The following is a 21,825-nucleotide window of genomic DNA, read 5'->3' as shown; positions in this document are numbered from 1 at the left end:
AATGGCAATATGCCTTTTACTGTAATAAATTTAAAAAATGTGAACATTTACTCTATATTTTGATCACTCCTTGTATATCGTAAGATAATATAACACTACTTTGTTAGTGACTGTAGCGATTTCAGGATTCACAGGGCTTGTGAGAAATGACTGGGATGACATGAACCTTCACATAACCCTGCCCAAGAAGAGGTAATGTTTTCCCGGCACAAGCTGGTTAACGCTTACAGTAAAGGACACTTAGGCTGCACTCTTAATACTTATCTTTATTATGAAAGTGTTTCCAAAGTAAAATGACCCTCAATAGCGATTGCTTCCAGAGATCAAGAATGAATAATTATATTTTCATATAAAATCAGCAAAACACAATAACAATACATGAAATAATTCTAATTGGCTAACAGTACATCATTCCATTTCTGACAGAGATATTCAAGCACTGAATTGTTTTAAGAAAACAAATAAGGTTTTGTTACCTATCCTATTCCTCACTGAAAGCTGAAAAAAGAATCAAACCAAAAACTAACCACCAGCCCCTTTCATGTCAACAAATGGTTGTGGAGGCAAATGATGATTATGATGTGGGAACACAAGACGCTGCTGAAAATCATGAGCTTACGGGCTCTATGAACCTGTGGGAAGTCAAACTTGGAGGGTGTTTCCATGTTTAAATTAATGAAGCTCTAAGTGGAAGTTCCAGAATCATCATGTAACTGTTCCTGTTATACAGCTTTTATTTATTTATTTCTGCAGCTAATCTTTCAAAATCCTTAATTTTTAAAGAGTAGTTTTATAATGATGGTTCTGATGTCTTTGGACTAATAATAATAATAATAATAATCATATGAAAGAAATCTGCCTTTTCTGCCAAACACAGAAACCCTATTCAGAGCTGTTGTTTCTAGATTCCAGGCCACGAAACATACACCAACATAGGAAGCCATGCCTCCATGGACCCATGATAAGGAAACACAGACACACACACACAGGCACCATAACTTCTCTCTGAAAAATGGGAGCAGGCAGAGGGAGAAGTGTGTCACACAACTGATCCAAAGGCTACTGAGAAATCCACAGCAGAAAAATGACAACCTATTTGCTTCCTTTTATCAAGAGTTCTAGAAGGCTGAAAAGAACGTGAATGAATAAGATCAAACAAGACAGACCCTAGGCTAACAGGGCCCTCCTATCACTTCCTCAGCAATCCTGAGAATGCCCATTTGTGTGGAGATGCCATATGCCACCTGGCTGCAGAGATCTGTTACATTCCTGTGGCTTGGTGTGTACCCCTTTGGTAATGCATTCCTTTCAAAGTCTTCACGGAGAACTCAAATTGGGAATACCTGGAAAAGACTAAATTTCTTCGGGTGTCTGCAGATCTCATTAACATCATTTAAGAAGTTTTATGTTCTCCAATACAATTTTCTCCAGGAAAACCAGCACCACACATGCTACCTCTGAGTATTTATTAGAGGAGTTCTCTAACAGCAGAGTGGACAGGGGTCCTCAGTATGCACTGAGAGCCCCCTAGGGGTGGGAGGGTGCTGTCCACACAAAGGCAAACCACAGCGCCTTTCTTTGGCCAGTCTCTATGAAGAACTAAGATGTAGCAGGTGAACCAGTAGTAATTACTATGTGGCAATTTGAGAATGGCACAGTTTCATTTCTCCAAGATAAACCTAAACTGATTTTGGGGACAATAATATCTTTAAGAAAAAAATCTTGCTGCATTTTTAAGACTAGTTTGTGTGTAACTAGCTGTTCATGATTATTCTTTCCATGGACTATGGCTAGATACAAGTGCCATAACTTCAGTTCCAGGCACCTTCTTTTTCCACTCAAATTACCTATAGCACATGACAAAGTGCTATGAGATCATTTTACATCAGACTAATGTTGATTTGATTTTTTCTTATTTCAATATTAGAGACATTTCTGGGCTATTACGATTTGTCTACAAAAAAGACAAAGACAGAAAAGGTAAGTTAATTAGAATGTTAACACCTAAAATATCACATGAAATGTAAACACTTAACCTTTTATTTCCAAAGGATCTCTTGAAACCTCTCTGGATATAATGACACCAACATACACTAATACATGGAAACTTTCCATGCCTTTGGAATTATTTGTATAGTATTTATACTGCAAATTAAGAAAAATACATATTCAGGCAACTTTGGCTTTAATAATTCCAGATAGGGATAAAAGTAACTATTAATTTAGAATTATGAATGTACTGGGAACAATCACAGTTGTCCATAAATTTCTCTTTGAAGAGCTCTTCAGTAGTCTCAGACAAGCTGAATGGAAGACTCACATTTTACTTAGTTCAAATAACAACGAGATTTAATACAAAATGGAAGATTCAGATCCTTTCTACCTAAAATGAAGGCATCCAGTTTGCTCAAATTCAAATTCTATCAAATACAGTCATGTATCACATAACCACAGGGACATGTACTGAGAAATGTCCCATTAAGTGATTTCACTACGTATGAATATCAAGGCAGACTTACACAAACCTAGATGGTTTGCCTATGACACACTGGAGCTATATTAACATCTTACAGAACCACAATTGTCCATGTGGTCTGTCACTGATGAAAAAAGCATCATTATGTAGTGCATGACTATACTCAGAGTGGAAAGGGTGGCAACAGAACTGGCCATTTTGAGGTTCATCTACCATTCTGACTACAGATAATCTGATTTTCCCTCACTTCTTCCCTCCCTTTTCTGCCTCATCTTTGTCAGATGCTGTGGGATTATCAGATGGGAGCTCAGGACACCATCTCTCTGGCAGCTCAGCAAGAGTAGGATGTTAGTTCAACCCTGGGGATAAGCAGGAATTGTTTTCACTTTTACAATAAATATCTGAATAATCCAAAATACCGATGGTTTCTCCTCTACTTTCAAATTCCACAGGACTGATTTGGAAACGTGAGCTGTTATCTGGCTTCTGCATGACCTCAGGTGCTCATGACCTAAACTGTACCATACGTAGTTCTGTGGCTAAGAGACTGAAAGGGTTCTGCCACTCTCAGCTCGGTGGAGAGCAAGAACAAAGGACTAGGGAAGATGCGAGTGTTTTTATGATAAGAATATGGACAAAGATGAATCACTGATATTTTGCTTTTATCAGTTTTTGGAGATACATACACAGACACACATAGATCATACACTTTTATATCATTTATTGACCCAAGGCCCAATTCTACTTTATTTTCTATTTTTTTCCCCCACTAAGAGATCTAGAAGAGGTATAATATTGGAGATTAAAATATCACCTTTTCTAGCATCCTTTCTACATACCCCTTGATACCCTGGAAAGGTACGCATGTGACTAGAGGAAGGAAATGTCACCACAGGCTAATCAACAAGAAACAGCACTCTCACTAACCTACAGCTGAATTTACAAAATACACCTCCAAAAAGCCACAGCCTGGCCCAGGTGGATGATGAGATACTTCACATAGTTTTCTCTCTCAGCCTTTATTAGGCCACCCTCAGAGAGCAGTAAACAGACAGACACAGGTTATTCTACACCCTAAAAACTCTAAAAACTCCCATTTTAATTAGCCAAAAAGAACTCTGCCCCAAAATGTAAATTGAAATAGACATTTAGAGTGGACTGTGTCAATGCTACCGGCCAGAAAGACTGAGAATTCCATCTTCATTCTAAGTCATATCTGAGAAAAAGAAAAAAAAGAAAGATCATTTAGATTTGCCTCTGCTAAGGACCGAATCAATCTTACCCTTTTATGCACATCTCCTAAATCTTTAATTGACAAGCTGATCTTGAAGTCATTTTTCTGTGCTAACAGGTGTAAGATGGCCCACGTGGGGACACATGGTGGGGAGGCAAATATGTTCTACATCTTACATGATAAAATCTTTTACCAGATCAAAAATTTCAGCTACAATATGCATAATATCGCTTTGATCTATTAGCATTTGAGCAGATTTTCTGATGACTAACAGTATTTTTTGGTGTTTTGTGACTGGTCTCACAAACTCAGCCATCCACAAATTACACTCTTAGACATATGCCTGTTTTGTGAAATAAAATAACAAGGGTCCATAAGCAGAAAAGGCCATGTTGTTTTCTACAAAAACAAGCAGACATATTTCTGACCTCTTCAGTTATTATTGCAGATCATACTAGACACATCCTATTTGGAAGTGAGTGGGGGAAGACTCAATATTACAATGAAAAAGGTTTTTGTTTGGAAATACTCTTTTAACTATTAATTCACAGACTGCAAAGTGTGGGCACAAAAATTTATTTTAATTTTCTTTTTAACCAAATTAACTGTGAATGGCTCTGGGCAGACTATGCACACTCTAATATTTTTCTGTTATCTTCACTGTGCCTTGTTTCACACATTTATATTCCTGTGTTTTTGTTTTGGATTCCTGTTTTAAGTGATGGTCTTTTTTGATTTATAAAATAATTACATGTAATCCTATTTTATTCTCTCTTCCTAGAAGTTAGAAGAAAAGAGAGACATTGGCTTATGTGCATGGTATTCTTATCCATATATAACACTGCTGTGGAGAAGCCTTATGGAGACTTTATTCTTCAGGAATTTTACTCATTGCTGATATTGCAATTGTTCAATACAATTTTTGCTGCTTTTCTGGAAATAAAAATGGAATAAAAATTCCTGGAAACCATACACGTCTTCAAAGAAATAAATAAAAAGGACTTGGAGTACAATAATACCCAGTTTCCAGTAACAAGAAGGTCACTGTGGGTTATGTTTAAAGAGAAAAACAATGGGTACAACAGTCTGTCTTCCACGGGCTTTATTTTGCTCAACAAAATAAAAATATCAAGTCAAATACTAGCTAGGGCTTTTCCTCAAAAGCTGGCTGCAATAAAGTGCTTTGCCCTGGGGTGATCTGTATTAACTCCTGAAAGACTCCCTTTTCCATCCCAAATACTCTTCGCTTCTTTTTTCAGGACACGACAGAAGGCTGTACTAATTACAGGGGTAGGCAAAACCTGACTGAAATCAGTTGCTCTCTTTATATTATTCCCAGGACATGGAACAAATTCCCAATATTAAGAGTGATTTCTTTGTTTACAACTAAGAGTTTAAGCAAAGTATCTCCCTTCAGAGCCAAGGCATTGACTTCATCACACACCAAAAATAAAAAATTTCCCTAACCTACGGGTTAATCCCCAACTAACTGCCACACTCACGGAACAAATCTTGGCTGTGTACACAAGAAATAAAATCTATTCCAAAGCAGTTTCATACAACATTCAAAAAAGCCTCCTGATAATCGTCCTATTTATTATTGGAACTGCTACTTGACCATGAAGAGAGACAATTTAACAACTTATGTGATTCTGTTTAAGCTTCACACTGGAAGGATGGTCACTGAGACTGATTACTCAACTTCAAAATGGGCACAGGAACACAAAGACAGCCAATCTATTGGCTCTGTGTGAGGATCTCGCACTGGGTTTTGCTTGCTCTAAGTGACAAACTAAGCTCATGCTCACAGCACACTGGACTGCAGCAAGAGAAAGAGGCAGAAGCAGATGTAACATCTCCTTCACTGTCATGAACCCAGAGACTAAAAGGAGCAAGGAAACCCTCTTTTGTCCACAGATTTACAAACATACAAAAAATAAATAATATTCTAAGACAGTACAAATGCAAATACTGTTCCCTTGTGTCAATTACATACAGCATGCCTACATAGAGAGAATGGTATTTCTTCTTCATTCACAGACAGGACATATGGCAGTGCACTATTCAGAATGCTTTGATAACCCTAAGTTTTGTTTCTGGTGCTGAGATATTATGAAAGGAACTGCATTTGCAACTTATTAAATACTTCCAGGAACAAATAGTTCACTTTGTTCAGGACTTATAGTTTTATGTGATTAATCATCCAGGGAGGAAGAACCGGTCAGCAGGTACCCGTTGGTACCACTGGTACCATTGGTGGTTGTTGCAGTGTGGGCGTTTTTCCTTGGGGGTTCAGAGTCCTCCTCATCTGAGCTAGACTCAATGTCACTTCGATCGTCCTTGGACACCTGAAACACAAGAAAGCTAATTAGTCAGCTTCTAAGGAGCCATCAAGGTACAGCATGTTAAGAAGATGGATTTAGGTATCATAAAGTTGGCATTGTTGACTTCTTTAAAGTATCTTTTTTTTTTTTTTTTGGTACCTGGGATTGAACTCGGGACCTTGCGCTTTCGAGGCAGGCTCCAGAACCACTGAGCTAAATCCTCGGCCCCTTTGAAGTATCTTTTGATGCTGAAGGCATACTAGAGTCCCAGCAATGGAGACTTTTTGACACAAATGTCCAAACTGCAACCCCAAACTCACTTATTTATCATGAAGTGCCAACACTGCGATTAAACCTGAACACTGACTGAGGTTTTAGTTTAGAAAATATAACTCATACATTAACATCTTTTGTCTTAAAAGAAAAACAACACATGTGCCGTAGTTTTGCCATCACTCTACTAGACTATGCCTCTCCTCTTACCCCAAATAGGCACGCTACACTATTAGAATAATATTCCAAGAATTGGGTACAAATGGATCAGTCTATTCTCCAATGACCTTATTCTCTTTCAGAATTGTCTAAAGTCAGCTCCCAGTCACACTAATGGACATACTCACTAGTTTAGATCATAAAAAAAGTTCCTGTTTGACTTTGTAGTTTTATATGTCATCAAGAACTAATGACATTAGAAGGCATTTTCAGAATTTCTTGGGTGGGGTCTAGCTTACTATTTCCAGAGGAAAATTCACTAGCCAGATCCTCCAAAAATGGCCCCCATTGTACCAACTTCTTCAGTCCTCCACTTGGTCTCATTAAGTAACGAGGCTGGCAAAATAATGTACCAGGATATAAATCTATATGCTACATGAAGGATAAAAAAATCCTACTCTAACAAGGAAGTAATTTTAGGGGAAATTAAGGAACTACTCTATTGTTTTTAGGATGTTTGTTTGTTTGTTTGTTTGAGACACAGTCTCACTGTGTGGTTCACATTGGCCTGGAACTAACTATGTAACCCAGGGTGGCCTTAAACCTGTTGTGATTCTCTTGTCTCAGCCTCCTGAATGCTGGGATTACAGGTATGTGCCACCATGCTCGAGCAATACTCTATTGTTTTTTAAAATTAAAAGTTTAAACCTCTATAAATCTAAATTATAGTCAGTATTTTTACCCAGTAGACCTTAAGATCTTTCAGTAACTAAACATGGTTAACTTAATTTTTAAGTGATGTGGTCAAAGGGACCTGTTGGCATAGCTTAGTAGAAATTTTCCCAGTGCGGTCCTCCTGTGATTTCTTCAGGCCTGGGTTAAGGAGATTTGCATCTCCATGAGACATTTCAAAATAAATCATAACTTGTCTGTGCCTCCCCTCCCGACCAACTTGAGAACCCTAGCCTCTACCACTTCAAAGGCTACCACTGGTACGCAAGAACATCATCTTCCTCAGGTGGGTGGGGGAGGAGAAAGCACAAGCCCAGAACTGTTGCTCCATTCCAACCAGTAATGGAGTAAATGTCACACAAAGGAACCTCACGCCAATGTCCCATGAGATGGGACTGAACTCAGATAGGACATATCCAAAAACTATAGATCTATTATACGTCAGCGTGACTAGATGGTTAGGATATGTCAACTTAAAAACGTGGGTCACAAACACAGAGTTATGGGACAGCACCATCACATTATAAGTCCATTAGTCATCAATTAAACTGTTAGTAGAAAACTCTAGTTGCAGAGAGTGATTAATTTACATCTGCATGCCCAGTAAAATTATTTTAAATTGCATTTGAAAAATCTATACTTATGTTACCTTCAAAAGAAAAAAACCTACACAACAATTTAGAATATCTCAACCCACAGGAAAATGGCCCATGGACAAGATGAATAATCTTATTGTCTTAGATAAGAGCAGCAATGGCAGTTAAGAAATTATGAAGTCTGAGATCTGGAATGAAATTAATAATCATCTCTTCATAAAGATGAAGGAATAAAAGTTAGAGGAATGACAGTGTCTGGTGGAAATAGCAATGCAATAAAGACACAAGTAATCTAATCCACCGTATCCACGCAACCTTAGTTACTGTCATACTGACAGCACTGTGCATGTGGATTTAATTTGTATCCAAATGAGAACAAGACAGATTTTAATAGAAATACATGTTCATTTCAAAGAGTAAGAGGTCACAGAGAAAAACAAACAGCTTCTAAGAAATTAACAGATCAACCTATTTTGGGTTTCCACAGGATGATGCTGAGGACCCATCTCACAGTGCCCGGCCTCCCCCGAGGAAGGGGCAGGGACTGTGCACTGGATGAGCACAGGTGGGTAAGCACTGCCCGGGGCTTCGTGCAGATCAGGAAATCAATGATGTTCAGGCCTCCACTCTGCACTGTGCTGATCTTTCCCTAACTCCTCAACTGGTTTTCTCTTTTTGGCTTCTCTTTTGTCTATTTCTGCCTTTTAGCCAATATGTTAAAAACCAGTGTAAGAAATTCTTCTCCTTCCCTGGTGGATCAGGCAAAATTTAGCAGACTACACATTCACCCAACAGGGCACAGAGCTGTTCCTCCTGTCTTTGCCACTAACCGACACATAAAACTTCCAGTCAGTGCCAGTAGATTAGCTAGAACAATATGCATGAAGCAAAAGGATCTGAGTGCCACTCATCTGAGTGTGACACGCAGGACAGGGAAAGAGGAAGCGGGAGAAACTTACATGTAAAGGGTTCCACTTCCCAGCCTTCCAGGGTGGCAGGAGGAAGAGAACAAACAACGAAGTAAGAAAACGTCACAGAGAACAATCTGGAAAAGTCACTGCTTTACACAAAGCGTCTGAGGCTCAGGAAGTTTTATTCAAATCAGCCGCCTGAGTCCACTTTTAACCAAAGAGATTTAACTAAATTTTGTTGGAAAAGTCATGAATGTATTTATTCTTCAATTTGAGATGCAGGTTGGTTTAAATGGGCACACTGCACCAAGTGACACTTTACATAAAAAGAATAAAGTTGCTACATTTCTGTTCAGTACAAACGTAGTAAGAGAAGGACCAAGGGAGACATACAGGAGGAAAGAACACAAGTAATGCATCATCATTAAATCTAAAATTACAAATGCAGATCATGGGCCATCATCATTAACAAGTCAATATAAACACTTTTAAAATGAACTAAAGAGAAGAAAGTAATTTGGTTTGCTTCTAGGTGGTCTGGTTTAATTTGGAAGAAATAACACTGATTTTGATGAAATTTGAAATAACACTTATTTCAAAGAAACAACAACAAAAACCCTCAAATTTTCTGGGACATTTGAAAAGGGTGTTTTAGCTTACCTTGCCTCTTGAAACAGCCTTGCAGGCTATTTTTACAATCAAGTAAGACCAGAAGCAGTTCAACCCTTGTACTAGCAAGAGCAGTAGATTAAAAACCCACCAGGAAGGGTAAGGTCCAACGATTTCCCAACTTTCAAATAATGTGGTATTTAACACCCTAAAAAAAAAAAAAAGACAGTAATTACTGAACACAGCATTTCACTCTGCTTCCAAAGGAATCGGAGTTTGTGCATAGAAGCAGAGTCAACAACCTCCCCACACGGAGCTCCCAGGAAGGATCGTGTGAAAGCTGAACAGTTCCGCGGCGAGCCGTCACGGGAAGTACTGCCCCGTGGTACGACTTTCCTGGTGATTCCAGCTCAAGTAGCGTACTTTTTCCAGTATACTTTAAAGACAATTGTGGTAAAACACATAGAACACCAAGTTTACCATCTTAAATATTCTTAAGTGTATATTTTGTATTGTTCGGTAATCATCACCATCGCCCATCTTCAGAACTCTTCATCTTGCAAATCTGAAACTGTGGACCCAGTCGTAATTCCCCATCCTCTCTCCCTGGAGACCACCATTCTATTTTCTGCTGCAGTGAATTTTATTGCTGTAGGTACTGCAAGTGAGTGGAATCATACAATAGTTGTCTTTTTTTCATAACACCCTCAAACTTCCTTCATTTGCAGCAAGGGTCCCAACTCTTTTTGTTTCTAAGACTGAGTTTACACCGCCACCACATTTCTGTTCACCCATTCATTCTTCAGTAGATACTCAGGTTGTTCTGCCTTTTGACTATAATAAATAATGCTGCTAAGAGCATGAGTGTTCAAATATCTCTTTTAGAATATATAATACCATGGTATATACTTTGAAGTGGAATTGCTGTATCATTTGATTTTCTCCTAACCCTAGTCATTGTTTCTTTCACTCATTTTTTTGCACGTGATTCTATATTCAGCTACTTGTTAAAATGACTATGTGATCTTTGAGTCTGCTTTGGGTTTTCAATACTTGTAAAGAATACCACTCCATGACATCAAGATTAAAAAAAAAAAAGACTAGGCCTAGAAATACTGGTTAAGTGTAAACCACCTGCCTCTCACATTAGGAATTAGAATATTCATGAGACCATCAGAGTGGCCAGTGGAGGACCCTTAACTGTATAAGGCTTCCCCTGGAGGAACTGACAACCGAAAAACACTTTGAAGTATATTTTCCTGCTTAACTTTTATAATTATTCATATCATTTTGACTCTAATCAGAAGTAATTTTTACGCTCATTTTTCTTTGTATGAAACTAGTGCAGGATTTTTGTCTTTGAAAGAGGTTATCCCGTTCAAGACTGAGGTGAACACATACTGTTTTATTAGGTCCTCTGAGAAGCGGAGATTTTTGACTTCATTTTGAGAAAACTACCAAATGGTCTATTTTCATAGAGGAAAAATAGTCTAACAACAACAAAGGACAATAAAAGGGCATTATATACCAAAATGAATGAAGAAGGATCACGTTCACAAATATTGTATGTTTAACAAAATACTCGTAGATGATAATGTCCAATAGTCTTCCTGAGGGCTACAATCTTTTAAAACAGGGAATGGCCAAATCCAGTGCTACTGAAACAGCCTGAAGAATGCAATCTTAATTTGCCTGTATGGGACCCAAGGGTTAGTGTATTATTTTTTCCCCTACAAATTCACATTGTGCAATAACAAGTAAAGTCATCTGCATAAACTCGAGAGACTTCCCAGCTATTTACAAAGTATGAGTGGACATATGTGTATTACACTTTCTTTTAGATAAACATTAGCCACAGCAATTAGACAAGAGAAAGAAAAGGAATAAAGATAGGAAATGAAGGAGTCAAATTGTCTTTATTTGCAGATGACATGATACTCTATATAGAAGACCCCAAGAACTCCACCAAAAGTCTTCTAGACTTAATAACCAAATTCAGTAAAGTAGCTGGATCAAGGTCAATACACAAAAATCAATAGCTTTCCTCTACACAAACAACAGATTCACTGCGAGAGACACAGGGCAAACAATTCCTTTCACAATAGCATCCAAAAAACTGAAATACCTAGGAATCAACCTAACAAAAGAAATAGGAGGGGCCTGGGATTTATCTCAGTGGTTCCACCGCCTGACTCGAAAGTGCAAGGTCGGAGTTCGATCCCCGGTACCAAAAAAAAAAAAAAAGAAAGAAATCAAAGACCTCTTCTCTGAAAACTATAGCACTCTGAAAAGAGAGACTGAAGATGGTATCAGAAAATGGAAAGACATCCTTTGTTCCTAGGTAGGAAGAACCAACATAGTGAAAATAGCCATACTTCCCAAACTGCTATATAGATTCAATGCAATCCCAATTGAAATCCCAGCAGCATACTTCATGGACCTTGAGAAAACAATCCAAAAATTCATTTGGAACAAGAAGAGACCTAGAATAGCAAAAGCAATTCTAGGCAACAGAGACATGGCAGGGGGTATCACAATCCCCAACTTGAAACTCTACTACAAAGCTACTGTGATAAAAACAGCATGGTTCTGGGAAAGAAACAGACTTGAGGACGAGTGGAACAGATTAGAAGATGCAGAAACAACGTCAGACACACTCAGCCACCTCATCTGTGACAAAGGAGCCAAACACCCTCACTGGAGGAAAGATAGCCTCTTTAATAAATGGTGCTGGAAAAATTAGGTTTCAGCTTGCCAAAGATTAAAACTATATCTGTATCTCTCACCATGCACTAATCTAAAATTGAAATGGATTAAAGATCTAAATATTATAACAGAAACGCTGAACCAGCTGGAACAGAGGTTAGGTAGAACTCTTGAAGACGCTGGTGTAGGAAAAGGCTTTATGAACAAAACCTCAGTTGCCCGTGAACTAGCACAAACAATCAACAAGTGGGATCTCTTCTTATTAAAAAGCTTCTGCACAGCAAGGCAATGACCAACAGTGTGAAGAGACAACCTACAATGTGGGAAAAAAGTTTCACCTGATGTTCCTCAGGCAAAGGTCTACTATCTAGAATCTATAAAGAACTTTAAAACATCAGACATCCCAAATTTAAAGACCCAATCCCAAAATGGGCATCTGAAATGAACAGACATTTCTCACACAAAGAAGTAGAAATAGTAAATAAACATATGAAAAAATGTTCAGCATCACTGGTCATTCGAGAGATGCAAATGAAAACAATGCTGAGATTCCACCTCACTCCAGAAAGAATGGTTGCTATCATGAAATCAACCAACAACAAATGCTGGTGGGTCTGTGGGGAAAGAGGAACACTGCTCCACTGCTGGTGGGAGTGTAGACTGGTGCAACCACTGTGGAAATCAGTATGGAGATACCTCAAAGAACTAGGACTGGAAGGCCCATTTGACCCAGCTATTCCCCTGGTGGGTATCTTCCCCAAAGAATTAAAAAAAATCACACCACAGTGATATATGTGCACCCATGTTCACAGCAGCACAGTTTGTAATAGCTAAAACTTGGAAGCAGCCAAATTGCCCATAAACTGGAGACTGGATTAAGAAAATGTGTTTTTTAAAAAAATAAATGGAGTACTACTTAGCCATAAAAAGTGAGAAATTAGAGACATTTTTAGCTAAATGGATGCACATTGAGGCGATATTCTTAAGTGAAATAAATAGGACACACATGTAAATACTGAACAGTTTCTGCAGTGTGAAAAACTGAAAGTGTAAATAAGGACTAAAAGGTGTAACAGATAACGTGAAATAGGAAGAAAAGGGGCAAAGGGGAAGGGGAAAGGGGAGGGGTAGGGGAAAGGCAAGAATGGAATGGAATTAATATGAGAAAATTAAAAAATGGAAACAAAGTCTGTAAATAGGGAAGGATGAGGGCTTGAAGGGAGGGCAGGGGAAGGGGGAAAAATAAGAACCAAGAGAGATTATGTGAAGGTGCAAATTTCCAATGATAAATGTCATTATATTATATACCTAAAATGTACCAATAAAATTAATAAAAAAAATATCAAGAACAAACAAGGACAAGCAGTTTTGCCATTATTGTCTAACACTACTCTAGAAGTTCTGGTTACTGAGTATAGCAGGAAAGTAAAGACTTAAATTTCAAATACATAAAATATCTACAAACACTTCAAAAAGAGAAAACAAAGAATATCCTGTAACAGAGAATGGTTAACAAAGTTTGCATTCTTATACTGGAAAATCACAAAGTCATTCAAAACATTAAACATATTTCAAGAATTTCTTTTTTTTACTCCTCGGTACCGGGGATTGAACTCAGTACCTTGTGCTTGTGAGGCAGGCAGGGTGTCACTGAGCTAAATCCCTGGCCCTAAGAATTTCTAATGATATAAGAATATGCATGGTATCATCCCAACTCCATGAAGGGGGGGGGGGAAGGAGAGAGGATTATAAATCCTTGAAGGAATTAATCAAAGTTATTACAATAGGAATTTCTTTAGTGAATTAGGGAATTTTACATTTTCCTCTTAACATTGTTTTAGTTTCCAAATTCATGACAAGTAATTAGAAAAAAATAAGTTATATGTGACAAAGCCTACAATAGAATAATGTCTATATTGCTCCCTTGTTTATTTCGTCTAAGAGGAAACGAACCCTTTCAACACCCATCTGTGGGCCAGGGCACAAGTCTAAGCAAGGCTGGACTCCACGGCAGTGAGGAGGGACTGCTTTTCTGTTTCCAGGGCCTTGCAAAAACACCTGGAAATAACATTCACTAGATGTACTGTTGACTGTTTATCCTGCTATCAGGTAAGCAAGAAAGCTCTGGAATAATAACAATAGTTTTATTTCAAAACTAGCTCTGCTTCTTGACATATGCACTACACATTTTGATATTCAGAGAGAATTTAGTTTCCTCTGAACAGAAAGGGGTTCTATATAAACAGCAACCATGACTGCATTATGCTACAGATTATAAAGCAGACTTGGCTGGACCGCAGGTTGAGAGTCTTTCTCAGGATTATAGCTCTAGGACTGATGCTGCTGCCTGGTTTATTTGAATAGGAAGTTAGAGCAGTGGCTGGCAACAGGGCATTCATGTTAATTTCTGAAATGTTGCATTAGAATGCATCGCCTCTGCCATGATGATCAGTGGCGCCTCCAGAGATGCCACTCAAAACTAATGGGATTTCTTTGAAAATTGACTTGCCTGCCTGCAGAGACACTTGGGAAAATAAAATCAGTGCACCAAATGAATATATCTCTTATTGAGGAGCTTGGTTTAAAAAAAACACCACCATATATTAGGAGTTTCTGCTGGGGAAAGAGAACGTGATACTTGCACTCCAAAAGACAGCAAACCTAGAATGTTTCTGTTGAGGAAACTATTCCTTTTTGGGGACAAACTATTTAAATGGTGATTATAGGATTTTTTGTATAGGGAGGCTAGGACTGTGTACTTAATTATACCATTACGAATCTATGGTGGCAGAGTTCAGACTAGCAGTTATCTTTGAGGGAGGACTGCCCAGGGCCCGGGATTCAAGAGGCTTCTGGGATCCTGGAAACTTCTGTATATTGATCTGGTAATGATTACCTGGGATTACACCTGTGTAAATATTTTTAAATATAAACATCTGTCAAGCTGTATCTTGAAGATTTGTGCAGCATATTCCACACGTGAATCATACTTTAATAAAATGAACAGGAAGACACTACTCTGTGGGCCAATAAATACATATACTATCAGCTGGCAATTTTGGGCTTGAGTAAGTATTGTAATACGAGTGGGTGTTTTCCCCATAATAGTTTTTGTGTTCAACATACTGCTTTTAAGAAAAATGCTTAAAAAGAAAACGCTTTTCCTCTTTCCCAAAGAAGAGGTACCCTGAAGCATCAAACTTCAACTGCTGTTTAAGAGGATAGGGGTAGAAGGGCCAAGAAAAGACCATTTTTCTGTTCATTAATGTTAGGCTTCCCTTAACCACTAGACGGTATCTCACACACACATGGAGCACACTCATAAGGGTCTATTTTGCCAGAACCATTTGCCAAAGGTGCGCTCCAGGGGAGAAAACACTCCATCTCCAGATGACACCCTCCCTTCTAAAAAACCCCATCAAAAAATTGGTCTAAGAGACTCTGGCTGAGCTGTTCTCTCCCAGCAGGACTCTGTAGGCAAAGCTGGGCTCAAGCGACCCACTGATGCTGTGCAGATACTGCTTACCTCTCCTTTGTTATGGATGCTTAGTGAATCATAAGAATTTAATTGGTGATGGTCTGTGATTAGTTTTGCTCATTCTTATCTTTCATGGATTCTTCATCTTGAATTCGATTATCACAGAAATATTATACAAGATATGTGGGGAGGAGATGCATACACCTGTGTAGAAAAGTCTGCAGCCATTTTATTAAGCGAGGAAAGCGGAGTCGTATTGTTAGAAGATACTGAAGGCTGTACTCATTTTCTTTCTAAGCATCAATGTGACTTAAAGCATTCTGCTTTCCACTTATGCTTCAGGACTTGGCATACTCCTAATACAGAGTAAAAAGGCCTCCACTGTATCTCATTCAAAGAAACCATCTTCAATGCTTCATTTTTTTAAATTCTTATTGCGACTTCCAAGGGAGAGTTTAAATCTGCTGTCTTTAATTTGTAAAGTTAAATCAACACTCTCACTTGCAACACTATCCACCTCACATCTTCTCCCTTCTGTCCTTACCTAAGAGTTCTGAGACTGGACTGCATTCTTCTGAGATGAGCTACATAAAAATCACAACAGTAATTAGACCCACATTGAATATCCAAAGAGAGCCAAGATTTCTTATGTGGGAAACAGAGTCAGAGCTTTATTCTGAGCCGCACTACATAATGCCAGTGAGAATACCCTGAAAAATAACATGCTCTCAGAGGTCAAAATCAGGCTTTTCTTCAGAGCTTCTGAGTGGTCTCGACATTACTTTCCCAGACAAATCTCAGCGTATTTAATGATGAGTGTTTCCATGAAATAAATGCACATCTGCACTACATAAAACATACATGAAAAATGCATTCTACCCAAAGATCACCAATAATCTCCTAGCATCTTTTGCCCATTGTAAATTAGATGCCGACAGAAATGCATTTAAAGTTATGCTGAACAGAAACCACAGGCAGTTAACACCTGCAAGTCAGGTGATGAATTCACTATTACACGAAACCTTCTTTGTGTTGGTTTTTCTAGTAAGAGCTCAGTCAACAGTTAGACAGTCAAGACTGCTACAAGGCTGAAAAAGCATGTATATAATTTCTTCCCTTTCAAGAAGACATCCGTACTCGCAGGTTGGACTTTTCCACAACACTGGTGCAATCTGCAAGTGCCCTGTTCTGGGAGGATGGCTGCTGAGTAGCTTGCCGGTGGGTCCCTAAGTCTCTTGAACAATACTTTCACTCATTTGTAGTAAACACGCAAGTGGTTTCTTTATTCCCGAGAAGCATCTGTATGTGCACATGGTAAGCTACTTCTCTTTCATGTAGAAACGGACACACAAGTTCTGTTTATCTCCACATCCAAACAAAACACAGGTCAATCAGTTTGTTTTTACTTTGAGTCACAGCCTGGACAGACCTAGGAATCAATCTCTTATCACAGGAAGTTTGTGACCGGTAACTTCTTGGCTGGGGCAGAGGTTTCTCTCAAAGTTAAGTCATTGGCCTCATGTCCCCCTCTTGGACTGCTCGTTCCTCAGGCCTCCACTGCCTGTTCCCCTCCAATATGTTCCCCATCTCCCTGCCTGAGTTGTCCCAGGGCCTGAGTTGTCATGAATACTGGTTCCACCAGGCTTGTTTTTCACCCTTGGTCTACTTTACTTCTGTGTTGCCTGGCTGCTACAAAACCACTTTTGCCTGCTTCCCTATAACTGATCCTTAGTGAGTGGTTACCACATGTTCAACAAATGTGCTGAACTCATTACATACGTTGTTTCATTCTGTACTGATACTAGCTAATATTTACTGATAATTAACTATGTTCCAGGAGCTGGGCTCAGGCTTTCCATGTTAACCTATTTAACCCTCATGAAGTAAACCCTGGGGAGAAAACTTGTTTTCTCCTCCTCTGTGGGGGCTGTCCCCACCCGTTTCAGATGAGGCAATTGCAGAACAGGGAGTCTGAACATTTCTTGAGGTCACAGGGAGGAGCTGGCGGAGCCGGAATTTGAGCCCCCTGTGTGCTGGATGAGCCCTCCGGAGCCTACTATTCCTCTTTCCCAGCCCTTCTTAGCTCTTCACCATATGCTCAGAGCCACAGTGTCACCACACTATGACAAGAAAGCACACAAACGCATCCGCTGCTTAGCATTTGTGCAGATCTCTCTCTCTTTGGCCTGTCATTCCCTGTTCTTGTTTCCTGTGACGTGTTATCTCCTGAGCTCATAATCTAGTTTTGTGTAGCCATATTCCAGGTTCTCCCTGTTTCAGTGACCCATGGGGCTTATTTAACTGGTTTTCCGATTTTGGTCCACTCCATTCAATTCTTAAATCCTAATAGAACTATCGGCATTAATCATATAATGCCGTTCACTACTACCTTGTCATGTGTATGAAATGTTAAAAATACAAAATCAAAGATATTTCTCTAAATTCAGCTCAGAGAAGAGGACTACCAGCCCCAGGTCCTTTGCTTTGCTTTTCTCTTTGGAAGGGCTGAGGCGTATATATGTCTCCAAATATCCTTTACTTCAAGCGAAGGTTAGATAAGGCCAGCTCCTGCTGGGCAGATGGAAATCTAAGAGAGAATGAGACTCTAAGAACTCCTTCTTCCAGTTTTGAGTTTAAATCCCTCCTCCCATTCTCATATGGCAGGATAGAATAATATGCTCTGAACTCTCCCCCAAGTTCACATGCTTCTCCCTTGAAAGGCTATCTTTTTGCTCATATCCATGGTAGAGGCCATTCTTAGCATGACCAATGGCAGGCCAAAATTTTCTGGCTGCTTTTTTCTTCCTTTTCTCTTTCTTTGGGGATTCAACTTTTTTTTAGAAGAGCCTAATACATAAAGGCTAAATACATGCCAATTTGGAATTCTGTTTGTGAGATTATTTGTTTCAGCTTTGAAGTTTTTTGAGTTTCATCAGTTAACTGGCTTAACTTAGAAAGGTTTGGTCATTCTTAGAATTCACTGAACTTACCCTGAGGGACTCCACTGGCTCCTAACATGAAATTGGAGATGGAAGGTTTAGTCACCCAGCAGAAAGGTCACATCTGCAGTGTGGCTATTTATAACAAGAACACAGAGATGTCGCTCTAGTTATTTGGTTCTTGGGAATATCATCTTTTTCCACTTCTACTCAGGTATTTGCTGAGGCTGGGGCCATTTGTATCTTCTTATTAGTGATTTAAACAGAACTTCCACATAGGAAAGGCTCTGAGGCCAGAAGAGCCTGCAGGGTGGTGGCGTAAGTGGTTGCTGCCTTGGTCCCTGCCAAGGCAGCAGTGTGGTCTGCCTGCTCCCTAGTGGAGGAAATGAGGCTGGTGGCACCATCTTTCTATCTCTGTGCTGGAAGGGTCGGTCACAAAGCATTAGTTTAGTCCACTGAAGTATTTGTTTGAAGAGAGCTTCAGTAATAGTAATACTTTCTCCATTGGAAAAGTTTTACAAAGAACTTGCAGGTTAATTAGATTGAGTCTCATTATTAACCTGTAAATTTGGTGGACTGGGTATAATACCATCTTTTTGCTCAGAAAACCAAGATCCTAAAATAGTATTTAATTATCCAAGGTCACAATGTAGAGGTTTTGTTGTTTTAAATTTAAACACATTATTTCTAGGTCTCTCTGTCTTAAAATTTACATCAGAAGAGAGAATGTGTGCTTTTGATTAAAATTTTAGCACAAGAGAGCTAAAAGCAAAGTTATGAAGTCATCATGTTCACACTGGGACACCAGAAAAAATGTTATTCCTCTGCTTCCTAAAAATCTTCTGAGAAGGTTCCAGCAGGGTCTTGGCTCTGGGAGAATCTCCATATTTAATAGTTTGGGGATCAAAATTCACCTGTTTTGTTTAGAAATTCAAGGAGAGTCAGCATGACCTTGGAAATTGTGTATTCATTCCAGGTACCAGAACTTCAGGAAGCTCTACTGTGTCCGTTTACTGTGAGATTTCTCTGCCTCACCAAGGAGGTATTTGTTTTCCTAGAGCAATATATTGATTACAGTTAAATATCCCTAAGCTGAAAATCATAAATCCAAAATGCTCAAAAATTAAAACGTTTCTGAGTGTTAATATGATGCTCAAAAAGTTTTGGATTTTGGAGCTCTTTGGATTTTAAGGTTTGATCATTTTAGATTTTCAGAATAAATATGTTCAATTGTAAAGTCTCTGCAAATATTCCAGAATCCCAGAACCTCTGGCTCCTTGCTCTACTGTCCCACATTGACACTGCCCTGGTCTCTTTACCCCACCAAGCCATGCCAACTTCTTCCACTTGAAGGTGGGTAACTCGGAAGTAGTTGTGGTGGGGCTGGAAAGAAGAGGACAGTCTCTTATTTCTACCCTGGCGGTATTAAATTTCCCCTTGAGGTAGTTGTGTGTGTGCAGGGGGCGAGGCAGCGGGTATGATTTCGTGTGGAATTTTTAAACATGCATGGATTCTAGTGAAGGTGTCACAGTGCTTTTTAAAAACAACTCTTTGTGTTTTCTTTCACTGATTGATTGACTGATTGGTACTGGGATTGAACTCAGGACCTTGTGCTTGGCAGGCAGGCAGTGGAACCACTGAGCTAAATCCCCAGCCCCATGTGTTTTCATTTAAATGTTCCTAGGATTCAATCTTTAATTTTTATCTTAGAGATATGTCCCTGAAAAATTTGGAAGTGCTGCCACAAAAAGAAAATATATCATGAGCCTACACTCTTAAGGGAAGCTCTATACCTTAGGATCATTATTACATTTCAGTTGGCAAGAGAGATATAGTAAACACATATTCAACAAAGAAGTGCCTCCCCCAGAGTCAATCAGAATTGATGAAATTGTAAAATGTTCCAAATCAAGGAGAAAAAAAATCAAACACTCTCCCCCTAAACAAAGAAAAAAAAATATTAAGAGAGCAAAAGCAGAGATTTGGATTAGAAAAAAATGCTCTTGCAGGCTTCACGAGTTTGAAAGAAAAATAACACACAGGCAGCAATATGCACTGAATAATAACAAGGCAATTGATCATCAAAACAAAAAATCCAATAGCATTTTGGTTAAAAAAGAATTGAAATCATGTCATCAACTGGAAGAACTGCTGTAGAATATAATGGATATGTTTGGGAGGGTGGGTGGGAAGTGAGCTAACTCAGAAAAGAGCCGATGGTATTGAGTATTATTTTTAAACTAGAAGTCAAAATACTCAAGCTCAAGACTCAGTTGTTTGCCAGCCCTTTAATGACTTATTTTTTTTTTTCAAAGCCTATGTTTCCTTATCTACAGATAGAGGCCCAAGACAAGATGATTACTAGAGATTTCTTAACTCTAACATAAGTAGCTCTATTAATTCCTGTTTTCAAATTTACCTAAAATGTCACTTGTTCTGATGGTTTTCTCCATATAAAAGATATCCTGGGCCGGGGATTTAGCTCAGTGGTTTTGCCTGCCTACTGTGCAAGCGCAAGGACCCGAGTTCGATCCCCAGTACCAAAAAAAAAAAAGTCCTGTATGTACAGATACACTCTTCTTAAGCGAGTCAGATATTTCTTTCCTTTGGCCTGATAAGGCTAAGACAATGAGAGGGAAGGCATTGCTTTGCATATTACTTATAGATACATGGGGAAAAGTAGAAAACTAGGGGAAAAATTATAAATCATACCTTTAGGAAGGAGCCAATGAAGGGTGGAAGGGCTTCAGAACAAAGCTCTGACTCTCTCTGGCTCCAGAGCACACAGAAACTGTGCAGAGCCTTGGCTTTTGGCAGCAGGGCGTCTAATCAGACCACAATGGCTACAGCGATTCCTCACCTAGCACTGAGCTTAGCTGTGCAGCAGCTGCCTGCCACTGGCCCAGCTCTCTCTCACACTCATCTCTCGCCTCCACTGCCTGTAACTGCAGCAGTCAGCAACACTCAAACCAGGTCAGGCATGACTTGGCATCAGAAATGAGAGTTCACAGTACTCACCTCCAATTCCCATTCAATCAAACAAAGCCGGAAACTTCCAGCAACAGGTTTTATAATGCTGTTCTCTTTAATTTTCAATGTGTACAGGTTTGAGATGTGGACTAATCAATGTGATGCCACTAAGCATTCCTGTGCACCTAATCAATCATCTCATACACCCCCCCCGCCATGTACAATATGTTAAGAAATAAAAGAGACAACTTCTGAAATTAAAGAGACATTGGGGTCATTCCTAGAACACCAGAGAGATTTTTAAATGGTGTCTTAGTTACTTTTCTCATTGCTGAGACAAAATACTTGACTCCCAAATTTAAAGGAGGAGAGGTTTATTTTGGCTCAGTTTGTAGAGGTTTCAGTTCAAGGTTGGCAG

At 39.1% G+C, this 21,825-nt stretch overlaps 1 protein-coding gene across 4 annotated transcripts in view; it reads right to left on the bottom strand.

Moving 5' to 3' along the window:
- Nucleotides 1–251: 251 nt before the first annotated feature.
- The window catches only part of Cers6 (ceramide synthase 6), a 299,942-nt gene continuing 278,368 nt past the window's right edge, over nt 252–21,825 (bottom strand). For 2 of the 4 annotated variants that reach the window (XM_004857610.4, XM_087199919.1), the window contains exons 9-11: nt 9,366–9,522; nt 8,754–8,777; nt 252–6,058 (exon numbers count right to left, since the gene is read on the bottom strand). In XM_004857610.4, coding sequence (XP_004857667.1) covers nt 5,906–6,058; nt 8,754–8,777; nt 9,366–9,522 — 334 coding nt within the window. In that variant the 3' untranslated portion in view covers nt 252–5,905. The remainder of the gene's footprint in view (nt 6,059–8,753; nt 8,778–9,365; nt 9,523–21,825) is intronic. The other 2 variants (XM_004857611.4, XM_087199920.1) reach the window with 1 other exon arrangement.

Source organism: Heterocephalus glaber, unplaced genomic scaffold, assembly GCF_053883595.1.
Source record: "Heterocephalus glaber isolate CG9 unplaced genomic scaffold, H.glaber_assembly_v1.0 deba00000347, whole genome shotgun sequence".
Taxonomy (NCBI): Eukaryota; Metazoa; Chordata; class Mammalia; order Rodentia; family Bathyergidae; genus Heterocephalus; species Heterocephalus glaber.
Note: the sequence above shows the minus strand (reverse complement) of the source record. Positions and strands in the feature narration are given on the sequence as shown.